Source organism: Hibiscus syriacus, unplaced genomic scaffold, assembly GCF_006381635.1.
Source record: "Hibiscus syriacus cultivar Baekdansim isolate YM2019G1 unplaced genomic scaffold, ASM638163v2 tig00110888_pilon, whole genome shotgun sequence".
Classification (NCBI taxonomy): domain Eukaryota; kingdom Viridiplantae; phylum Streptophyta; class Magnoliopsida; order Malvales; family Malvaceae; genus Hibiscus; species Hibiscus syriacus.
The window spans coordinates 34,908-54,738 of record NW_024062898.1 but is presented as its reverse complement, the minus strand read 5'-3'; the positions used below and the strand labels follow the sequence as shown (position 1 = coordinate 54,738).

The 19,831-nt window shown below is 36.7% G+C and overlaps 1 protein-coding gene and 2 pseudogenes across 1 annotated transcript; 2 read left to right on the top strand and 1 right to left on the bottom strand.

The window, feature by feature from the left end:
- Nucleotides 1-648: 648 nt before the first annotated feature.
- On the top strand, nucleotides 649-3,811 carry LOC120144297 (lysine histidine transporter 1-like). The gene is made up of 8 exons (XM_039158400.1): nucleotides 649-806; nucleotides 1,828-1,985; nucleotides 2,067-2,450; nucleotides 2,540-2,933; nucleotides 3,016-3,121; nucleotides 3,198-3,289; nucleotides 3,374-3,442; nucleotides 3,532-3,811. The coding sequence occupies exons 1-8, from the start codon at nucleotides 750-752 to the stop codon at nucleotides 3,628-3,630; spliced, it is 1,359 nt and encodes a 452-aa protein (XP_039014331.1). The 5' UTR covers nucleotides 649-749; the 3' UTR covers nucleotides 3,631-3,811.
- A 5,773-nt stretch (nucleotides 3,812-9,584) lies between these two features.
- LOC120144298 lies at nucleotides 9,585-11,570 on the top strand (annotated as a pseudogene).
- A 763-nt stretch (nucleotides 11,571-12,333) lies between these two features.
- On the bottom strand, nucleotides 12,334-15,684 carry LOC120144304 (annotated as a pseudogene).
- Between the last annotated feature and the right edge of the window lie 4,147 nt (nucleotides 15,685-19,831).

Genomic DNA, 19,831 nt, shown 5'->3' with positions numbered 1-19,831 from the left:
TTATTGTTATCCATCAAATCAATTTGAAACTAAACTATGATAACCACTCCATTCATAAAAAAAAAAGCCTTTGCAGATAATCAAATTGAAAAATAAATGTTTTTTTAAAGAAAGAATATTTTAACATATAACGTCAGTTTTTCTTAACAGAAGTGACCTTAATGAGAATGAATTAAAAGTTTAGAGATTCTAATGCAAGTTTTAAAAATCCAGTGAACAAATTAAGAGTGTCTTAAATTTAAGGGACTAACAAAGTAATTTACTCTAAAAATAAAACTCTTTTAACTAATAGTTTTATAATCTCTTTATATTGTTTTAAAAAAAGACTTATTTTATATTATGCTCAACAGATATTAAATAATTTATGTTAACCCCAAAAATGATAATTAATATGATTTTTTTTCTGGACTATCTGTATGAAAGTATTAATTTCACGATATAATAAAATTATTAATGAAATATAATTACAAAGTACTGTTTGGTTCGTCGACTTTAGTCCCAATTTTTTTGGGTCATCAGAAATGGTTTAATTACATAAAGTGAAACAAAAAAACATGAAACCCGTCAGCATCAACAACGGGTGAGGCCCTGTTCTTTTTCTCATTTCCTTTAATGTAGGATCCTTTAGCCTTTATAAGAACCAACCCAGCATAGTTTTGATCTGTCTTCCAACTCTTCAGCTTCCATTTTCTAACTTTCGATTACAACCTTTCGTTCCTCTCTGCTCTTTTTGATCAGTTTCAGACGTCATGGGAACTCATCAACCACCTCCTTCTGCCAATGGTGATTATGCCCCCAACAACACTGTAAGTTCTTTTATTTTACATTACATTTGTGCATGCAAAAGTACATCTTTGTCTTGTTCCTTTACGATGTATTTGTCTGTTCTTTAGTGCTTTCGATCCAAAATTTGTTCTTGAATACCATTTAGTTTTTTTTAAAACGGAAATGAATTTTCCAGCCGTTTCGTTTTTAACAAAAGCTTCATCTTTATTATCCTGTATCTGTTTGATTTAGTTTTCTGTATATATAGCTTCAAAAATCTTTTAACTTTGATCAAAACATAATTTTTGGATGGAGAAAACAACGATGGGAGAGTTCTATCCCGGTTTAAAGTTCAACCCGGTTCAACACCGGATATAATCCGGGCCATGTAAGTCGTAGACAGAAAATATATTAGCAGTCACTTATAATAATAACTCGAAAAATGGAAAAAATCATGTGCTCCTGGTTCAATGGACTATTCTTCTTGTATTTTTAGTCAACATACATGGCTTGATATATATGGATAATGTTCATGAGAAAAGTCAGTACTTTATACTTCATACGTTCAACTGACGAAACACCAAGCCTTATTTTCAACGACGACTGTTGAAAAATACACCATTTTTGTGGACAGAACTGAAACTATTGTTTTATACGGAAACTGCAGATATTATTTTACAGTAATCCTTTTTCATTGGCTGTTGCTGTTAGTCAATAGTTCTATAAGTCAATTACTTTTGTTTTTTTATTATTGTTTCAATCAAAAGATCTCCACGTCGAACTAATTGCTATCAACCAACTTGTTAGAAAAATGTGCTCTAAAAGTCAAGCTTAACTTTTTATAATTATATGGCAATTTATATTTTATAGAACTGTTCACATGTAAGCACATGGTCAGTTTTGTAATATAATTCTTTCAGACCAGACAAAAGCTTTTTTTCTTTTCTTATTCTTGGAGTAGGACAGCTCTATGTGTGTGTGTATTCATGCATGTATGTATGTACGTATGAATTTGTTGCTGTCAAGCTTAAAGGAGAATTGTGTACCATTTGTGAATCACAGGTACAAGAAAAATCAGAGAAGCAGAAAGCAATTGATGATTGGCTACCTATTAACTCATCAAGAAGTAGAAAATGGTGGTTTTCAGCTTTCCACAATGTCACTGCTATGGTTGGAGCTGGTGTGCTCAGTCTTCCCTATGCCATGGCCGAGCTTGGATGGTATGTTACGACACTTCAACGTAAAAGGAATATGGAAATTGAATTCGATAGACTTATCTCTCGTTTTCGTTTGGTTTTCAGGGGTCCTGGTGTGTTTATCATGGTCTTCTCGTGGATCATTACCTTGTATACTCTATGGCAAATGGTCGAGATGCATGAGCTTGTTCCCGGGAAACGTTTCGATCGGTACCATGAACTGGGACAATATGCCTTTGGCGAAAAACTCGGTCTCTACATTGTGGTGCCACAACAACTTATTGTGGAAGTTAGTCTCTGCATTGTTTACATGGTTACCGGCGGCCAATCGTTGAAGAAGTTCCACGACACTGTCTGTCCTAGCTGCAAACAGATTAAGCTGACCTATTTCATCATGATTTTTGCCTCTGTTGAATTTGTGCTGTCTCACCTTCCTAATTTTGACTCGATTTCTGGTGTTTCCTTGGCTGCTGCTGTCATGTCCTTGAGGTATATAACAAATTCACAATTCACATCCTTTGTTGTGCCTAATTGATAAATGTTAACTCAAGCTTTGGTGATTGTTTTTTTTCACACAGTTACTCGACCATCGCTTGGGCAGCTTCACTATCTAAGGGTGTTCAGGATGATGTGCAATATGGCTACAAAGCGTCGACTACGCCCGGAACTGTGTTTGGCTTTCTCAGTGGCTTGGGAGATATAGCTTTTGCTTACTCTGGCCACAATGTGGTGTTGGAGATCCAAGCTACGATCGAATCTACTCCCGAGAGGCCATCGAAGGGACCGATGTGGAAAGGTGTCGTCGTCGCATACATAGTCATTGCCTTGTGCTACTTCCCAGTTGCCTTAATCGGATATTGGATGTTTGGCAATTCTGTCCGAGACAACATCCTCCTCTCATTGGAGAAACCAGCATGGCTCATTGCAATGGCCAACATGTTTGTTGTTGTTCATGTTATCGGAAGCTACCAGGTTCATATCACGTGGTGTTTCTTATTATCTTCTTGTTTCAGATTTAACCAATTATGCTTCGGTTTATGTTCTGTCTCTATAGGTCTATGCAATGCCAGTGTTCGACATGATCGAAACTCTGCTAGTAAAGAAACTAGACTTCGCGCCTTCCCAAATGCTCCGATTCATTGTTCGCAATTCTTATGTTGGTAAGTAAAATCAAAACTCTTTGTTTCTTTCAACCTACTTGAATATAAGTTCATGCATCACATATTTTCATTGCAGCAATAACAATGTTCTTCGGGATTACTTTCCCGTTCTTCGGTGGTCTTCTCGGTTTCTTCGGAGGACTCGCGTTTGCACCAACAACATACTTCGTAAGCCACATTATCATCACAAAAACTAACAATTCTCTTCGAAGAATTTTCACATCACGAACTAATTTCTTTCTCGTTCTTCAGCTCCCCTGTATCATGTGGCTTGTCATCTATAAACCAAAAAAATTCGGCTTGTCTTGGTGGGCTAACTGGGTAAGAAAACTTGATTCAAAGCTTATTAACCTTATTTTTTCCTTGTTTAGTTGATCTTATTTGGGTTTCCTTTTTCTTTTCCCCCTCAGATCTGCATCGTAATTGGTGTTCTATTGATGGTCCTATCACCTATTGGAGGATTGAGGCAAATCATAATTCAAGCCAAAGACTACAAATTTTACTCTTGAATCGTTGCCTTCAGACAATTCATTGGGTTTTATAGTATTTGTTTGCAGAATATAAACCCCAATTATTAGGGTCATTAAGAGTAGTTTTAATCCGTAAATTCTGCATTTGAGAAACGTTTCAGCTTTTAAGCATTACGTGTACAAAATATATCAACATCAATAAAATGCAAATTTCAAGGTTTATGTTGTTTTAAGGCCGGCCTCGGATTTGAGTGTTGAATGAGTATGCTCGATTTATGTATTCGTAGGATCTTATTTGTACGCGCAAATGACAAATTTTACTGGGGCTATCATGTGCCTAGCCTGCAACAATACGAAGAGAATCAACCATCTATTCCCTTTCATAGTAACTCATTATTAGGAAAAAAAATGCAAAAATGTCAATAAGTGAGGTAATATATTCATCAAATCGGATAAGGAAACTGCTAGACTCAAATGTTGTTATCTATGGACCTACTTTGAATTACCAAGTTGTATTATTGTAATTGATGCAAATGCTCTATTCGGCAATAATTTCTTTTACGCTTCAAATCATTCGCCAGAAAAGCTGGAAAAACTGTCAATGGTGCATATTCATTACACGTTTTAATATTCACATGAAGACATTTAACATAGAATATTTTACGTTTGCAGAACAGTGACATCTAGAAATGGATGAACACATTCGAATGTAAACAAAACATCAGAATCAAAAGCTGTCTGTTGCAGTGTTTTTTACGAGTATTTTTTACGAATTTTTCTTGGCGGAGTTTGCTTTACCTTTATTGTCGTTTTCATGATTCACCTTCTTTGAAACTATCAATCAAATATATATTTCTTTGTTGAATGCTTCATATGTTGAAAAGTCAAGCAACTTTCAGTGGAAATTGTTGGTCAAAACTTTCGGTGCAAATGATTGATAATTGACAGCAAGTTGGTTGAAAAGTGATATGAGGTAATTGAATATTTAGTCCCTGTAATTTAGGATATTACAAGATTAGTCAATAAACTTCAACTATAAATACTCTAACTCATTTAGCTTCAAAATCATCCAAATCATTTCAGTTTCTCCCAATACTAGAGAATTTAGAGAGTTTTCTTTAGAGTTGTTTTCTCCTTTTTATCAAGAGAGAATTGTTATTGTTTTCTCATTGTTAGATCGAGAGAAGTTGTAATTCCTATTTTCTCATAGTGAAATTCTTCTATCTTTGCCCGTGATTTTTACTCTATATTATTTAGGGGTTTTCCACGTAAAATTTGTCTTCTTTATCTTCATTTTTATTTTCTCAAATTATTAGTTGTGATTTTACTTTATCCGATAGCTGTATTCCACAACAATTGGTATCAGAGCCAAATTTGAGTGTATAATATATACTTATTGTCTTTGTGGTTGCTACCAAAAAGTGGATCCTCCAACATAAAAAAGTAAGAATTTATTACACATTCTTAGAAGGTTCTAGAGAACTATTCACGATAGTGAAATAGTAGGAGCTATCCATAATAGAAGCTATGGAAACGAAATTTGATATTGAAAAGTTCAATGAGAGAAATTTCTCATTGTGGAAATTGAAGATGAAGGCCATCCTGAGAAAAGACAGTGGTCTAGCAGCTATTAGTGAAAGGCCGATAGATTTAATAGATGACAACAAATGGATCGAAATGGACGAGAATGCTATGACAAACTTTCATCTAGTATTAGCATATAAAGTATTGTCAAGCGTCGAAGAGAAGAAGACAACTAAGGAGATATGAGATCATCTCACTAAACTGTACGAGGCCACATCATTACACAATAAAATTTTCTTTAAGAGGAAATTGTACACTCTCCGTATGTCAGAATCTACTTTAGTGACGGAGCACTTAAACACATTGAACACTTTATTTTCTTAGCTTACATCTTTAAGATGTACAATAGGAGAACAATAACGTGCTGAACTTCTACTTTAAAGTCTACCTGATTTGTATGATCAACTTATCATCAACTTGACAAACAGTAATGTCACCAGTCTAGTATTCGATAACGTTGCAACTGCTGTTCTACAAGAAAAAAATCGGTGCAAGAACAAGAAATACATACAAGTAAATCTGTAACAAGCAGAAGCGTTGACAACGATGAGAGAGAGATAATAGAACGTGGCCAAAGCAATATTCACAAACATGGTAGATCAAAAGTGCTACAACTGTGGAAAGAAGGGTCACTTGAAGAAGGATTGTTGAAGTCTAGGTAAAAACTTCAATCCACAAGGCAATACCGCAAACATTTCAGATGATGGAGATGTTCTATGTTGTGAAGTGTCAACCACCGTGGAAGGTAGAAATAGAACATATATATGACTCATTGATTCGGAAGCAACATATCACATGACCTCAAGAAGAGAATGGTTTCATCATTATGAACATGTCTTAGGAGGATCTGTGTTAGTTGCAATGATCATGCCTTAGAGATCGTTGGCGTGGGAACCATCAAATTGAAGATGTATGATGAGACAATTAAAGTTGTTCTAGATGTACGGCACGTGAAAGGGCTGAAGAAAAATTTATTATCTTACGGATTATTAGATAATAATGCAAGCAAGATTGAAACACGGAAAGGAATCATGAAGGTGTTCCGTAGAGCGCTTGTGGTGATGAAAGGCGAAAAGATAGCAGCAAACTTGTACATGTTGAAGGGAGAGACTTTGCTATAAGCAGAAGCATCTGTTGCCTCATGTAGTTCAGATTCTGTAATGCTATGAAATCAGAAACTTGGACACATGTCAGAATAAGAAATGAAAGTCTTTGTGGAGGAAAAGTTACTTCTAGGCTTAACAAAAGTATCACTTACTTTGTGTGAGCATTGCATAACAAGTAAGCAGCACCGATTAAAATTCAACACGTCAAATTCTAGAGGTAAAAGTGTTCTAGAATTGGCTCATTCTGACGTATGACAAGCACGAGTTACATCCCTAGGATGAGCAAAATACTTTGTCTCATTTATTGATGACTACTCCAGGAGATGTTGGGTATACCCTATTAAGAAGAAGTTAGACGTGTTTTTAATTTTCAAAAACTTCAAAGCGCGGGTGGAACTTGATTCTGAAATAAGATCAAGTGTTTCAGAATAGATAATGGAGGAGAATACACAATGAATATTTGATGACTTTTGCAGGAAAGAATGCATCAAAAGACAGTTCACAGTGGCGAACACTCCTCAACAAAATGGAGTGGCAGAGATGTGGACTCGTAAACCAGCTGATTATTCAAACTTCCATGTATTTGGAAGTATTGTGTACGTGATGTACAACTCCCAAGAAATTTCAAAGTTGAATCCAAAATCCAAGAAATGCAAATTCTTGGGGTATGATGATAGAGTACAGGGGTATCGTTTGTGGCATCCCACTGCCCGCAAAATGATCATCAGCAGGGATGTTACCTTTGTAGAAGATAAACTACAAAGAAAAGAAGACGATGATAGCGCTGAAAAGTCAGAGACTACACAGATACATGGAAAGGAGTTTGAACAAGAAGATTATTCTGAAGCAGAACCAATACATGATGAACAAGAACCAGAGAGTTCTGAAGCTCCAACAACTTGTCTATCATATCGTGTGAAAAGACGTCCCAATTGGCACTCAGATTTTGTTATAAAAGGAAATATTTCATACTGCCTTTTAACAGAGGACAGTGAGCCATCAACATTCTAGAAGGTAATAAAAAACTCAGATGCTTCACTGTGGATGATGGCGATGCAAGAAAAATCGAAACCCTTCATAAAAATAATACATGAGACCTTGTGCCACTACCAATCAAGAAGCCAATTGGATGAGTCTTTAAAATCAAGCGAAATGGTGGTCAACTTGAAGGTATCGTGCAAGACTTGGTCAAAATATCGAGTAGTCTTGACAATGTGTGCTACATTGAATTTACATTAGAGCAGCTAGATGTTAAAAAGCTTTTCTTCATGGAGTTCTTAAAGCAGAGATTTACATGCTCCAGCCTGAAAGTTTTGAAAAAAAAAATAAAAGAAGAACTTGGTTTGCAAGTTGAACAAATCTATGTACGGTCTAAAGTAGGCGTCGAGGTGTTGGTATAAGAGATTTGATTCCTTCATTATGTGCCTTGGATACAACAGACTTAATGCAGACCCTTGTGCTTATTTTAAGAGGTTTGGTGATAACAATTTTGTTATATTGCTGTTGTATGTGGATGAAATGTTGGTTCTATGACCCAAAAAAGATCATATTGAAGAATTGAAGGCACAACTGGCTAGGGAATTTGAAATGAAGGATTTGGGATCAGCAAACAAGATTCTAGGGATGAAAATTCACCGAGACAAAAGTAATAGGAAGATTTGACTTTCACAAAAGAATTGCTTGAAGAAGATCTTGTCACGATTCAACATGCAAGATTGTAAGCAAATTTCTAACCCTCTTCCTATTAACTTCAAATTATCCTTCAGTATGAGTCTTAGCAATGCGAAAGAGAGGATGAAGATGTCTCGAGTACCGTATGCATCGACAGTGAGAAGTTTAATGTTCGTTATGATATGCACAAGACCAGACATTGCACAAGCAGTGGGAGTGGTTAGTCGGTACATGAAGAATCCAGGCAAAGAGCATTGGAATATGATAAAGAGGATTTTGAGATACATCAAAGGGACCTCAAATATTGCATTATGTTACAAAGAATCAAATTTACTTATCAATGAGTATGTTGATTCTGACTATGCAGGGGATTTGGATAAAAGCAAATCTGCTAAAGGATATGTGTTCAAAATTGTTGGTGGAGCTGTAAGTTGGGTTTCAAAATTACAGTCAGTTGTGGCTACATCCACAACAGAGGCAGAATATGTAACAGCTACACGAGGCAGAATATGTAGCAGCTACACAAGCCAGTAAAGAAGCAATCTGGTTGAAGATGCTATTGGAGGAGCTTGGACACAATCAAGAGTATGTCTCTCTGTTTTGTGATAGTCAAAACACCTTACATCTAGCAAGGAATCCAACATTTCATTTAAGGACAAAACACATACGAGTTCAATATCATTTCATTCGTGAAACGGTGGAAGAAGGGACGATAGATATGCAGAAGATCCATACCAAAGACAACATAGCAAATTTCATGACGAAGGAAATCAATGCTGATAAATTTACTTGGTGTCGATCCTCTTGTGGCCTGTGAGAGACATAAGCAACATGAATAGTACAAGGTAAAAAGAATGGTGTGAAGATATGATTGTTCCAATCAAATCTTCAAGCGGAAGATTGTTGAAAAGTCAAGCAACTTTCGGTGGAAATTACTGGCCAAAACTTTCAGTGCAAATGGTTGATAATTGCAGCAAGTTGGTTGAAAAGTGACATGGGATAATTGCACATTTAGTCCCTGTATTTTATGATATTTATAAGATTAGTCCTTAAGCTTTAACTATAAATATCATAACTCATTTAGCTTCAAAATCATCCTAAATCATTCTAGCTTTCTCTCAATACTAGAGAGTTTATTGAGAGTTGTTTTCTCATAGTGAAATTCTTCTATCTTTGCCCGTGGTTTTATCCTATATTATTTAGGGTTTTACACGTAAAATTTGTGTCTTCTTTATCTTCATTTTTATTTTCTCAAATTATCAGTTACGATTTTACTCTATCTAATAACTGTATTCCGCAACATCATAACCATTTATTGATCATCATCATCTTCTTCTTCTTCCTACATAGTTTTTGGCACTGTGTAAGCTCTTGTTTCAACAATGGGGACTGCATCTCCTCCTCATCAAAAGCTCGAAACTGATCCTACGATCAAGGTAAGTTCCAATTTGAACGTCGAACAATGATGGACGGGACCATGTTTTGTAGAATTCAATTTGAGAGAGAGAGATGAATGATCTTTTGCTATGAAATTTCAGGTGGATGAAGATAAACTAAAGAAGCAGAAGGAGATTGATGACCTGGCTTCCAATCACTTCTTCAAGAAACGCAAAATGGTGATATGCTGCATTCCACAATGTCACTGCTATGGTTGGTGCAGGCGTCCTCAGTCTTCCTTATGCCATGTCACATCTCGGATGATATGCCTCAATTTACTTATTCCATTTCTTTCACCGGAAATGATTGAAGAAAACTAAGGGATCGGTCCTTTTTTTCCGGGATCGATCGCTATGGACATGTACCCATAGTTTGAAACTAATAGGTTTTTATGCATATGCTATGAAGAAAGTAATATATATATACATATATGAAGGGGTCCTGGTGTTGTGATTCTGATCCTGTCATGGGTCGTCACACTATACATTCTGTGGCAAATGGTTGAGATGCATGAGATGGTTCCTGGGAAAAGGTTCGATTGGTACCATGAACTCGGGCAGCATGCCTTTGGTGAAAAGCTTGGACTTTACATAGTGGTGCCTCAACAACTGATAGTTGAAGTTGGTGTCGACATAGTTTACATGGTTACCGGAGGCAAATCGCTGGAGAAAATCTATCATCTGGTCTGCGACAAGCCCTGCAAGCACATCAAAACGACATATTTTATCATGATTTTTGCCTCGGTTCATTTCGTACTTGCCCACCTCCCGAATTTCAACTCCATTTCTGGGGTCTCTTTGGCTGCTGCGGTCATGTCTCTCACGTATGTATTTCCATCAGCTTTAGAGTATAAACATTGTAACAAAATCAACATGTTTGATTGGTTTTTAATTTGTTTCATGCAGTCACTCTACCATAGCCTGGATTGCGTCAGTCCACAAGGGCGTCCAACCTGACGTACAATACGGCTACAAAGCCCCCACCCCGAGCGGAACCATCTTAAATTTCTTTACGGCTTTAGGAAATGTGGCGTTTGCATATGCCGGACACATTGTGGTGTTGGAGATTCAAGCCACAATCCCTTCTACACCAGAGAAGCCTTCAAAGGGTCCAATGTAGAGAGGTGTGCTCATTGCATACATTGTTGTGGCATTGTGTTATTTCCCTGTTGCACTCGTTGGATACTACATGTTTGGCAACAAAGTCGACGACAACATCCTCATTACGTTGGAGAAACCAACCTGGCTTATCGTCTCGGCTAACATGTTTGTCGTAATCCATGTCATCGGAAGCTATCAGGTTTCGAAACATGTTTGGTCTGCTTCAGCTTAATGTTCCGTTGGCTCAACAAGTACACAGTTTTCACATTGGTTTTTCTTTCTTTTTTTTGGAAAATGCAACTATATGCCATGCCTGTTTTCAACATGATCGAAACTGTGCTGGTAAAGAAATGGCACTTTAGACCGACTCAAACGCTTCGATTCTTCATCCTCAACTTCTATGTCGGTAAGTAAAGTAATTTCCCTGTCCAAAGTTTACAGCTCGAGAATCCGAGTTTGAAGTCCCGATATCTGCAATCTTTACTCTTGAACGGTCTCCTATGTGCCCCAAAATAAACGAAATGTTATATGCTCATTGTTTCAGCTGCAACAATGTATGTTGCGATTACATTTCCATTCTTTGGTGGTCTTCTTGGATTCTTTGGAGGATTTGCTTTTGCACCAACAACCTATTTGTAAGTGCACAAACCATTTTTTATTCTTCAAATCTTTATTTAATTGGAATTCTACTGGTTAATACTGAAATAATGTGTCCATCTGAAAATATTTTAGCTGTAATTTCAGCTTCCTTGCATCTTGTGGCTTGCTATATACAAACCAAAGAGGTTCAGTTTATCTTGGGTACAAACTGGGTATACTTTTAACTTATAACATCCTCAAGTTCTATGTTACTCAAACTCTCATTTACTGGAACTCATTGTCCGAGTATTGAAGTCTGAGTAACATAGATGAAGTTTCTTCTCGTATTATCATGCTTTCTTGACAATAAATTTGATATTTGTTTCTTTTTCTAAAATATTCAGATATGTAATCATACTGGGCCTCCTGCTAATGATTCTATCACCCATGGAGGTTTGAGGAATATCATATTAATGCAAAAGATTATCATTTCTACAATTAAATAGTTTCTAGGAATGTCATCTAATAAGATTTGTATGGTTGTAGCCATTGGTTGGCAATGGGGAAGGCCGACAACTGTTGCTTAAGCTTTCTTTGTATTGATTATCTTCCAGCCAGCCATTAGTTTGTTCTGGATGCTGGCTTCTGTATGCAGTTTAGCTTTGAATGGTATCAGTAATGCCTGATTCACTATGTTGCATCTGTAAAATGAAACTGTTTTCAAATCAACCTAATCATTTGATAAACATGTAATAGGTATTGCAGTAGGGTTTAAAGGATTGCATACGACTTTTATTGAATACGGTTTTGCATAGAATTCTTTTAAGTATTTATGAGATCGAGTACAGAAATTTGTTCAGTCAGTATATGCTCTCTACTTCTTCTTTCTCCTCACCTAGTCTCAAATAAAAGATGCATTGTTCAGTCTATTTCTCCATCCTCCGGATCATTTACGGGATTTGGAACGGTAAGCGGCTCACCTTCTTCCTCTTCATCCTTCTTCATGTACAAACCAAGTTGTTCTAATGGGTTGTTGCTCCGAGCTTGAAACTACCCAAGCCATCCTGAGAATGTTCTAGGCTTGTCATTGACTGAGCTTGGCAAATGCTCAGCAGGGGCAGCTCTAAGCATTTCTAAGTCTTTGAGAAACCTGGAATTCTCATTGATTTCAACAGTCTTTCCATCTACAAAAAATGTGGAATATTAAGTCCATAATAAAAAAGGCAGCCAAATTAAGAAATTGTTAATATGATGCATTCCTCTACCTTCAGCAATGCCTGCCGTGCGGCATCCCTCTCAAGCTCCCTTTTCCGTCTGGCCTCAGCTGCAGCTTTGGCTTCAGCTCTTTGAGCATCTTCAGCAGCCTTGGCTTCGGCTAGCAACCGTGCCTCCTCTGGCAGACAATAAACATATTGTCGCTTTGTCGCTTAGAAATACTAGATATAAATACACAAACTTGTCCTCAAAGACAAGTACACACATATATAGTAACTTGAGCAAAATTGCATTTCAGAAAGCCAGAATCACTAGATTGGACTTGGGAGTTCAAACCTTTCTTCCTTGATGCTCAAGTTCTTCTCTCTCACGGCACAGTTGTTCAGGGTCCACATTCTCACCCTGATACAGAGTAAAAAACGCTTGAAAAAGGAATAGGTATACAATAGTTCGACGAAACCAAGTTAGAACTAACCTGTGCAGTAAGCGTCTTTTCTCGAGCTTTAGAATGGTATCAGCAAATCGATTCAATATAGAAGCCCGGTAGAGTTTCTCAGGAGACACTTTCTCTCAACTGGAGCACTCTCTATAATTTTTAATTGGATAAACAGTGAGACACAGCTTTAAATAAATAAACCTTTGATGATCTTGATGATTTACCATCTTGGTGACAATCTGACTCGACAGAACTTGACTTTGCCTGAGAAGTCTGCTCAAGTGATTGAAATGAACATCTTCTACAAGAGGCAATGGATTAACAATGCTTATATCCAAAAAAAAAAGAGCATTTATAATTCATGGCTTTGCGCCATTCAAGTAAAGAACTAACAGAAGTACAACATTTCTTTCTTTAGACAAATTACAAATATTATAAATTTAGACACTCACGATTCCTATCAAGAGGATTGTTGACACTCGTCTTTTCATCAAATTGAGTTCCAGAATCTACAGCTTCCAGTACCTGAAGGATAATGCAGAGTAAGATGCTAGTTAGAAAGTAGTCTGACCCACTTGAACCCCTGGGAATAGATAAAACTGTAAAGTGGATCAAAACACACCAACATGAGGTCAAAGAACTAGTATTATATTTAAAACCAAGTGTAACCAACACAAAACCTTATGTGTATCCACCGTACTAGAAGCTTTAGCAGCAACAGCTTCACAGTCAGCACCGCCAGATTCTGAATCTGCAAAGAAGACAAAAGAAGCCAGTCATGGAAATGGTATCTGGCCACATAAGAAAAACTTTCACTGAACATAATTGGGGAAAATTTAGTAAACAACAGGAGAAACTAAAGAAATCAACTTGAAAAATATTAGCAATAGTCAAAGATGATAAGAGAAAAAGAGAAGTAATACAAAGGATTGCAATTTACCATAAGGGGGTCAAGAAATTGTTATTATCCTAAAATGTTTGAATGCAAAAACCCATTCTTTGTCGAACAGTTTCTAAAAGTTCAATTTTGGTTGAAGTGGGAAAAAAAAAGAAGCATGCTACCATATAAAGGCTGCTAGGTAAATGACAGCACAGAAAACTGATAAAATGGATCCAAAAGAATGTTGCAGACTCAGGATTCACTATTTGAGAAGATGAGGACCAAAAATGAAAATAAAGAGAAAATACAATACCTCTGGAGCTGCCAGAACAGCAGACTTGATGCTCTAAGGCCTGCCTCCTCTATCTCTTAGGTGGATAGCTTGACACAGGAGGCTCATTTCCCTAGCATCAACAACAACATTAGCCTGATCATCCCCTGTAAATGCCGAAGATAAACAGAGAAAGTCAGAAGTCTTAGAACATAGATCAGAAGATGGGATATCAAGCCAAGGGTTTGAAAGATCACCTCTGCCTTGTTGCATGGGTGAACTGCGCAGTCCAGATTTGTTCATGAGCGATCAGAAACCATTTCCCAGAAAGCAAAGAAAAATAAATAAGAGTTTAGATGTAGGTAACCAGTTCATAAATATATATTACTTCGAAGCATCAATAGCAAGCAATTATGCTGATTTTTTCAGCCTTTATACGGCTATGTACCTGAATTTCACAAGGTTCAGCTCTTGATTTGCAATTTGTTTCTCTTGCAAATAGTCATCTAAAAGCTTTCGCAATGTGAAAAGGTATCATCACTGAGGCATCAATATCAATCTCAATTTCTTCCTCTTCTGATTCCCTTCCATTTGAACTATGCTCCCTCAAGAAATCAATGATATGCATGGGCATTTCTGTGAGTAAAGATTCCAACTCTACACCTAGCTTATGTTTTCCTCACCCGTCATTCTCTTCACAGGGTCAGGTATAACTTGTTGGGTGACAGAGGTCGTCTTCCCCTTTTTAGCAGGAAGTATTGTCATAGAAGTTTCTACATCCTCAGCAGGAGCTTTACTTTGAATCAACTGGGTACCAACAGCAGGCAACTCTTCTCAATATTTTTCCACCTCACTTCAAAAAATTTGTTAAGGGTATCAGCCAAACATGGACATCATTTCCAGGGGGGTTATAGGTCATTGCATTGCTGAAAGTAAGCCTCACATCATAAAACTCCCAGGGGCCTGCATATCCGCCTGAATCTATCTTCTTTTTAATTGTTCCTAGATCCATCGGTTGCTTATAACATTGAAGTAATCCGGAATATTCAACTTCACTACATCTACAGGTTTATTGAAAACCCACCCATATTGATGTCCCATCAACCGTTTTAGCAAACCCTCACATTGCTTCATCAAAAAAATATTTGTTGTTGTGTTGCTTCTAAACCTGCTTTGCAGTCTTAACTTCCTGAAGAACCCCGATTCTTCTTCCCCAGCTCAGAAGCCATCGTGGGAAATTTCTGAATATCCTTTCAAAAGGTAAGCATTGCCCATTGCTGCAACTAAGAATCACTGGAGGATGACACAGTAACCCCATCTGTCCTTATCAACTCAACTTTCTTCTGAAGCATCTGTATCTGCTCCAGTTCACGCCTCAAACAATGTACCAAATCCTTTCTTTTAGAATGACATGTTTGAAAGGGTAAGCACTTGCATAGGAACACCAAAGGTGTCATGTTTATCAGAGTCGATAACTTTCTTTGTTGACGTATATCTTCTGATTCACCGGGAGGCTCATGGCCAAATAGTACCTCCTGCAAACCTATCACTCTTTGCAAAATCTTAGCCAAATTTACTTCCCTTCATTAATTGCCAGGGTTTAATCACAAAACATACATCAACCATGGGAGACAAATTATCCCATCGGATTTCTAGACTAACTTTTATACCACCCTTAGATACAACTATTTAAGTAAAGTTTGATAGAAGTTTTGAGCAAATTAGATAAACCTTATTTGCATTTACCCTAATACTGAAAATTAACCATTGTACTTTTGAACAAAACCATCATCTGAAAGACCCAAATTCACCATGTTAACCCTAGAGAATATCAATAAAGAATTGACAGTCTTCCATTCCGCCGTGAATAACCCAGATTTATAATTACCAACAACGTAAAGGAAAGCATGATATTAATTGAATTATTAAGAGTTTAATTAAATCAGGTCTTACAAGCATTACCCAAATCCCAAACTTCATTAACCATATTGTTTACCATTTTAAAAAAATCCTTTAAAAAAACATTCTCAAGGTTTAACCCTAAAAAGAGAACACGATTGCCACATTTGAAATTTTCAATCAGCATGGTAAATTAATTGAATATAAAGAGAAGCTAATTGGTCTGATTCGTATTTGAAAATTTTACATTGGAGTTTTTTCTAGTTCAAAGCTCCAATCCTTACATCGGTACAACAAAACCCTAACCCAGTATAAAATTTCCGTCAACGCAACAAAAAAATACCCAAACCCAGCTTCAAATACAACAAATTCTAAAACCCAAGAACAACCGTATGAAACTTACCAATCTTCCACTGCTCCTTCACGGTTCTCGAATTCGAAAGCCCTAGCGGAAATTCCCTAATCTTTTCGGCAAGGAATTGAAAGAGAGGGGGGGGGGAAACAGAAAGCTATTAACGATTTTTTTTGATAAAATAATTACTATTTTATCAGAAGTTCTGAAAATCTGTATCGCTAAACACTATTAGTGAGAGCTTGGGTTGAGGGATGAAAACTTGAAAGGGTATCTTCTTCTACGACACCCAAAGCAAATTGATTTTGCTGACTTTAGAGGAACTTTGACCTTTTGATTCAAGATGAAGTAATTGGCCGGTTAGAATTACCTGCAATTTATTCGTTGCTTAGATTTATATAAACAATCTCATCCTTCAGTTAGATTTATATAAACACTATAGCCTTTGGTTTTTTATATTTAAGTGGGTGAAGTATTTTAGACAAAAAAATAAAAAATTTATATAACATGTATTATTATTTTATAATAATTTAAAGTAATTAAGATACTACATTATAATTTTTAATCTTTAAATTCACACAGCCATTATTTTAATTATCATTGTTATACAAATGTGTTAAATTATTATTATTAGTGTGTAAATATAACATCAGTTATCGTTATGATGATCAAAGATTCAAAATAATTTTAATAAAAATTATTAGTTTTAGTAACTAAAATAAAATTATCTTAAAAATTTCGTGACCAACAGTACAGTTACATTTTTTTTAATATAAAATAGTGTAGATTTCTTCAAGATGGAGTAGGTCCCAATTGTTGGAGTTAGGTTGATGTCCTTTGTGTTGGTACTACTGTTACTTTTTAATAATTAAAAACTTTTAACTTAAATTCAATTATAAACATATTTATTTTTTATAATTATATGTATATGGTTATTAAATTATTAATTCAGATTAAATATTATAAAGATTTATTTGTTACGAGAATGATTTTTTTAATTTAATTTTTTCATTTTCAACATCATAACTTAAATATTATTTTATTTAAAATATTTATTTTTCAATATTTAATTAATAATTATTGGGGAAATTAGTTTATTAAATAAATATTGATAAATATATCTTCTATTACCTGCAATAAAAATATATATTTTTATAGCAATCGCTAATTTTATTAAAAAGAAAATATCTAAATCCAGAATCAAGAATCCAAGCATCCGTCAATTGTGTCGTTGAAATAGAAAGCATATCACCCTCACTGCAATCAGAAGTATCATCCTCGACCACGTTCACAGACTTGGATGAGCCATCACGCTTCTCATCGGTCTGCTTTTCAACTTCGGACAGTCCGCTTCATATGTCCCGCCTCCTGCACTTGTAACAGTGAATCGTCTTCTTATCCCTGGATTTGGATCTGGAATTCCGCTTCCCGGACCCTGCCTTCTCTGGCTTCCGTCCACGATCTTGATTACCCTTGACATATAAGCTATCGGCTTGAGAGCTTTCCCCTGCATTCTGCTTCCGTGGTTGTGAGCCAACAAGGCTGCAGTAATCTCCTCAACATTGATAGTCTCTTTCCCATATGTAAGAGTAGTCACATGGTTCGTAAGAGGAAGGCAACGAACACAACAGAATCATCGCTCTGTCTTCATCCTCAATTTCACATCAAGCCGAGCCAGATCAGAAACGATTTGATTGAAGACATTCACGTGTTGCGCCAAATCGTGATCGTCCTGCATCTTCAGCCCATACAACCGCTGCTTCAGATACAGTTTTGTCGTTAAGGATTGGACATAAACTGACTTTCCAACTTCCTCCAAATTTCGTCTGGAGAGATAGAGCATGACGTGATACATGACCTCGTCGCCAAGCATAATCGTATGGTTCCTGCCGCTCGCTGCTGCAATTCTTCCCAATCTTCTCATCCATCGACGCCGGCTTTGTAGGTCGCCAAAGCCTTCAAGATCCCTTGCTGCGCCAATAGATCAACCCTCGTTGCATAATCCGAAGTTACCTGACCATCGAATTTCGTGACTTCGATTTGCTCCTGACATCTGATACCAATTGTGACGAAAACGGGTAAAGAAACGAAAGAACACGAGAATTTTACGAGGTTCGCAATGTGCTTACGTCCTCGGTGCCTAGGCGGCGCTAGAAGTTTATTCAATGATCTTTTTAGGTCTAGGTTACATCTCTATTATAATAGAAAACCTGGTACATAATTACAAATCAAACCCTGTACCGTACCGCGGGGGCTGCGCCCCCACACCCCCAACCCACATAATTCGTAACCCACAACGAGACTTTTTATGAGCCATACATAAAGTATCTGTGTGCTTCTGATGCTTTTAGCATTTAGGATTATCATTCTGTTCGAAGATGCCGCCCAAGGCGGACTTTTGAAACTCACATACGACACAAGGCTGTTCAAGACAATCCAACAATCGGAGTTTCACCAGAAGTTCTTGCAAATGCCAGTAACCCAAGACTGTTCTTTTGCTACTTCTATCATTCCCAAATCAATCCAAATTCATTTGCGTAACTAATTAGAAGGGAATTTATCATGATTTCTAACCATGCTTTATAGTGCTTCAAAGGGATATTTGATAACTATTAATGCTAATTACTCACATCATTTGATTTTATTTGTTTAGGATTCTTTCTGAACTTGTGAAACTAGGGACACAAGGTGCCCCAGTATGTAGACTGTTTTCCAAGTAAGAGTTGGAGGAAGCCACTAATAACTTTGACTCATCAATGTTCAGGGTGAAGGATCTACTGGAAAGGTATCCACAAAACTTGTTCTTTCATTTTTTCCTTTCTCGAAGCTTAGCACCAATGAAAACAGCTTGCTGAAGTTAAGATTTACAAAACAAGATTATACCCTTTAAGTACTACAAAACAGGGTTACAAATTATGAACTTGGTTTTGATAATTTGCATTTGATATCACCAATGGCCTAGCTGAAATCACTTGTTTCTATTTTTCAGCTCTACAAAGAGATTGGAGAATGGAAACCCATGTTTCCATCGATCATTGACTTTACTGAAGAAACATTCGATTCAAAATCTTAAAGTTGAGCTTGATTTCTTGTCAAAGATTCACCATCCACACTTGGTAGGACTTTAAGGTCACTGGGTTGATGATGGTGCACTAGATGATTCTGGAGCAAACAAAGCATTCCTCGTATACGACTATGTGCCCAACGGGAATTATCGTATGCATTTGTCAGGTCAGTGTTTGCTTCAACTTTGAATTGTATATGTGCGTCTGTATGCTAAGTGCCATGCAACATGGTGTAACCTTTCCCGTAAAATCCTTAATGTCTACTAGATTCTGACCATTATAATCTGGAAAATATGATGCAGAAACTTGTCCAGAGAAGGTTCTTAAGTGGTCAGATAGATTAGCAATTGTAATTGATGTAGCCAAGGCGTACATTTTCTACATACTGGGTTATTCCGGAGTTATAACAACTGGTTGAAGACTAACAATATATTTGGACGAGCATCGAATTGCAAAGCTGAGTGACTACGGGATGTCAATCATCATGGAAGAAAATGAAAAACTAGAGGCATGTTTCCTTGCTATTTATATTTGACTTGTCATTAGCGAAAGTTATAATGATCCTCCCGAGTGGTTATTCTGAAACATGTTATTCTTCTGCAGGCAAAGGGTGCTGGCTTAAAGTCGAGGTAATGTCTGGAACCA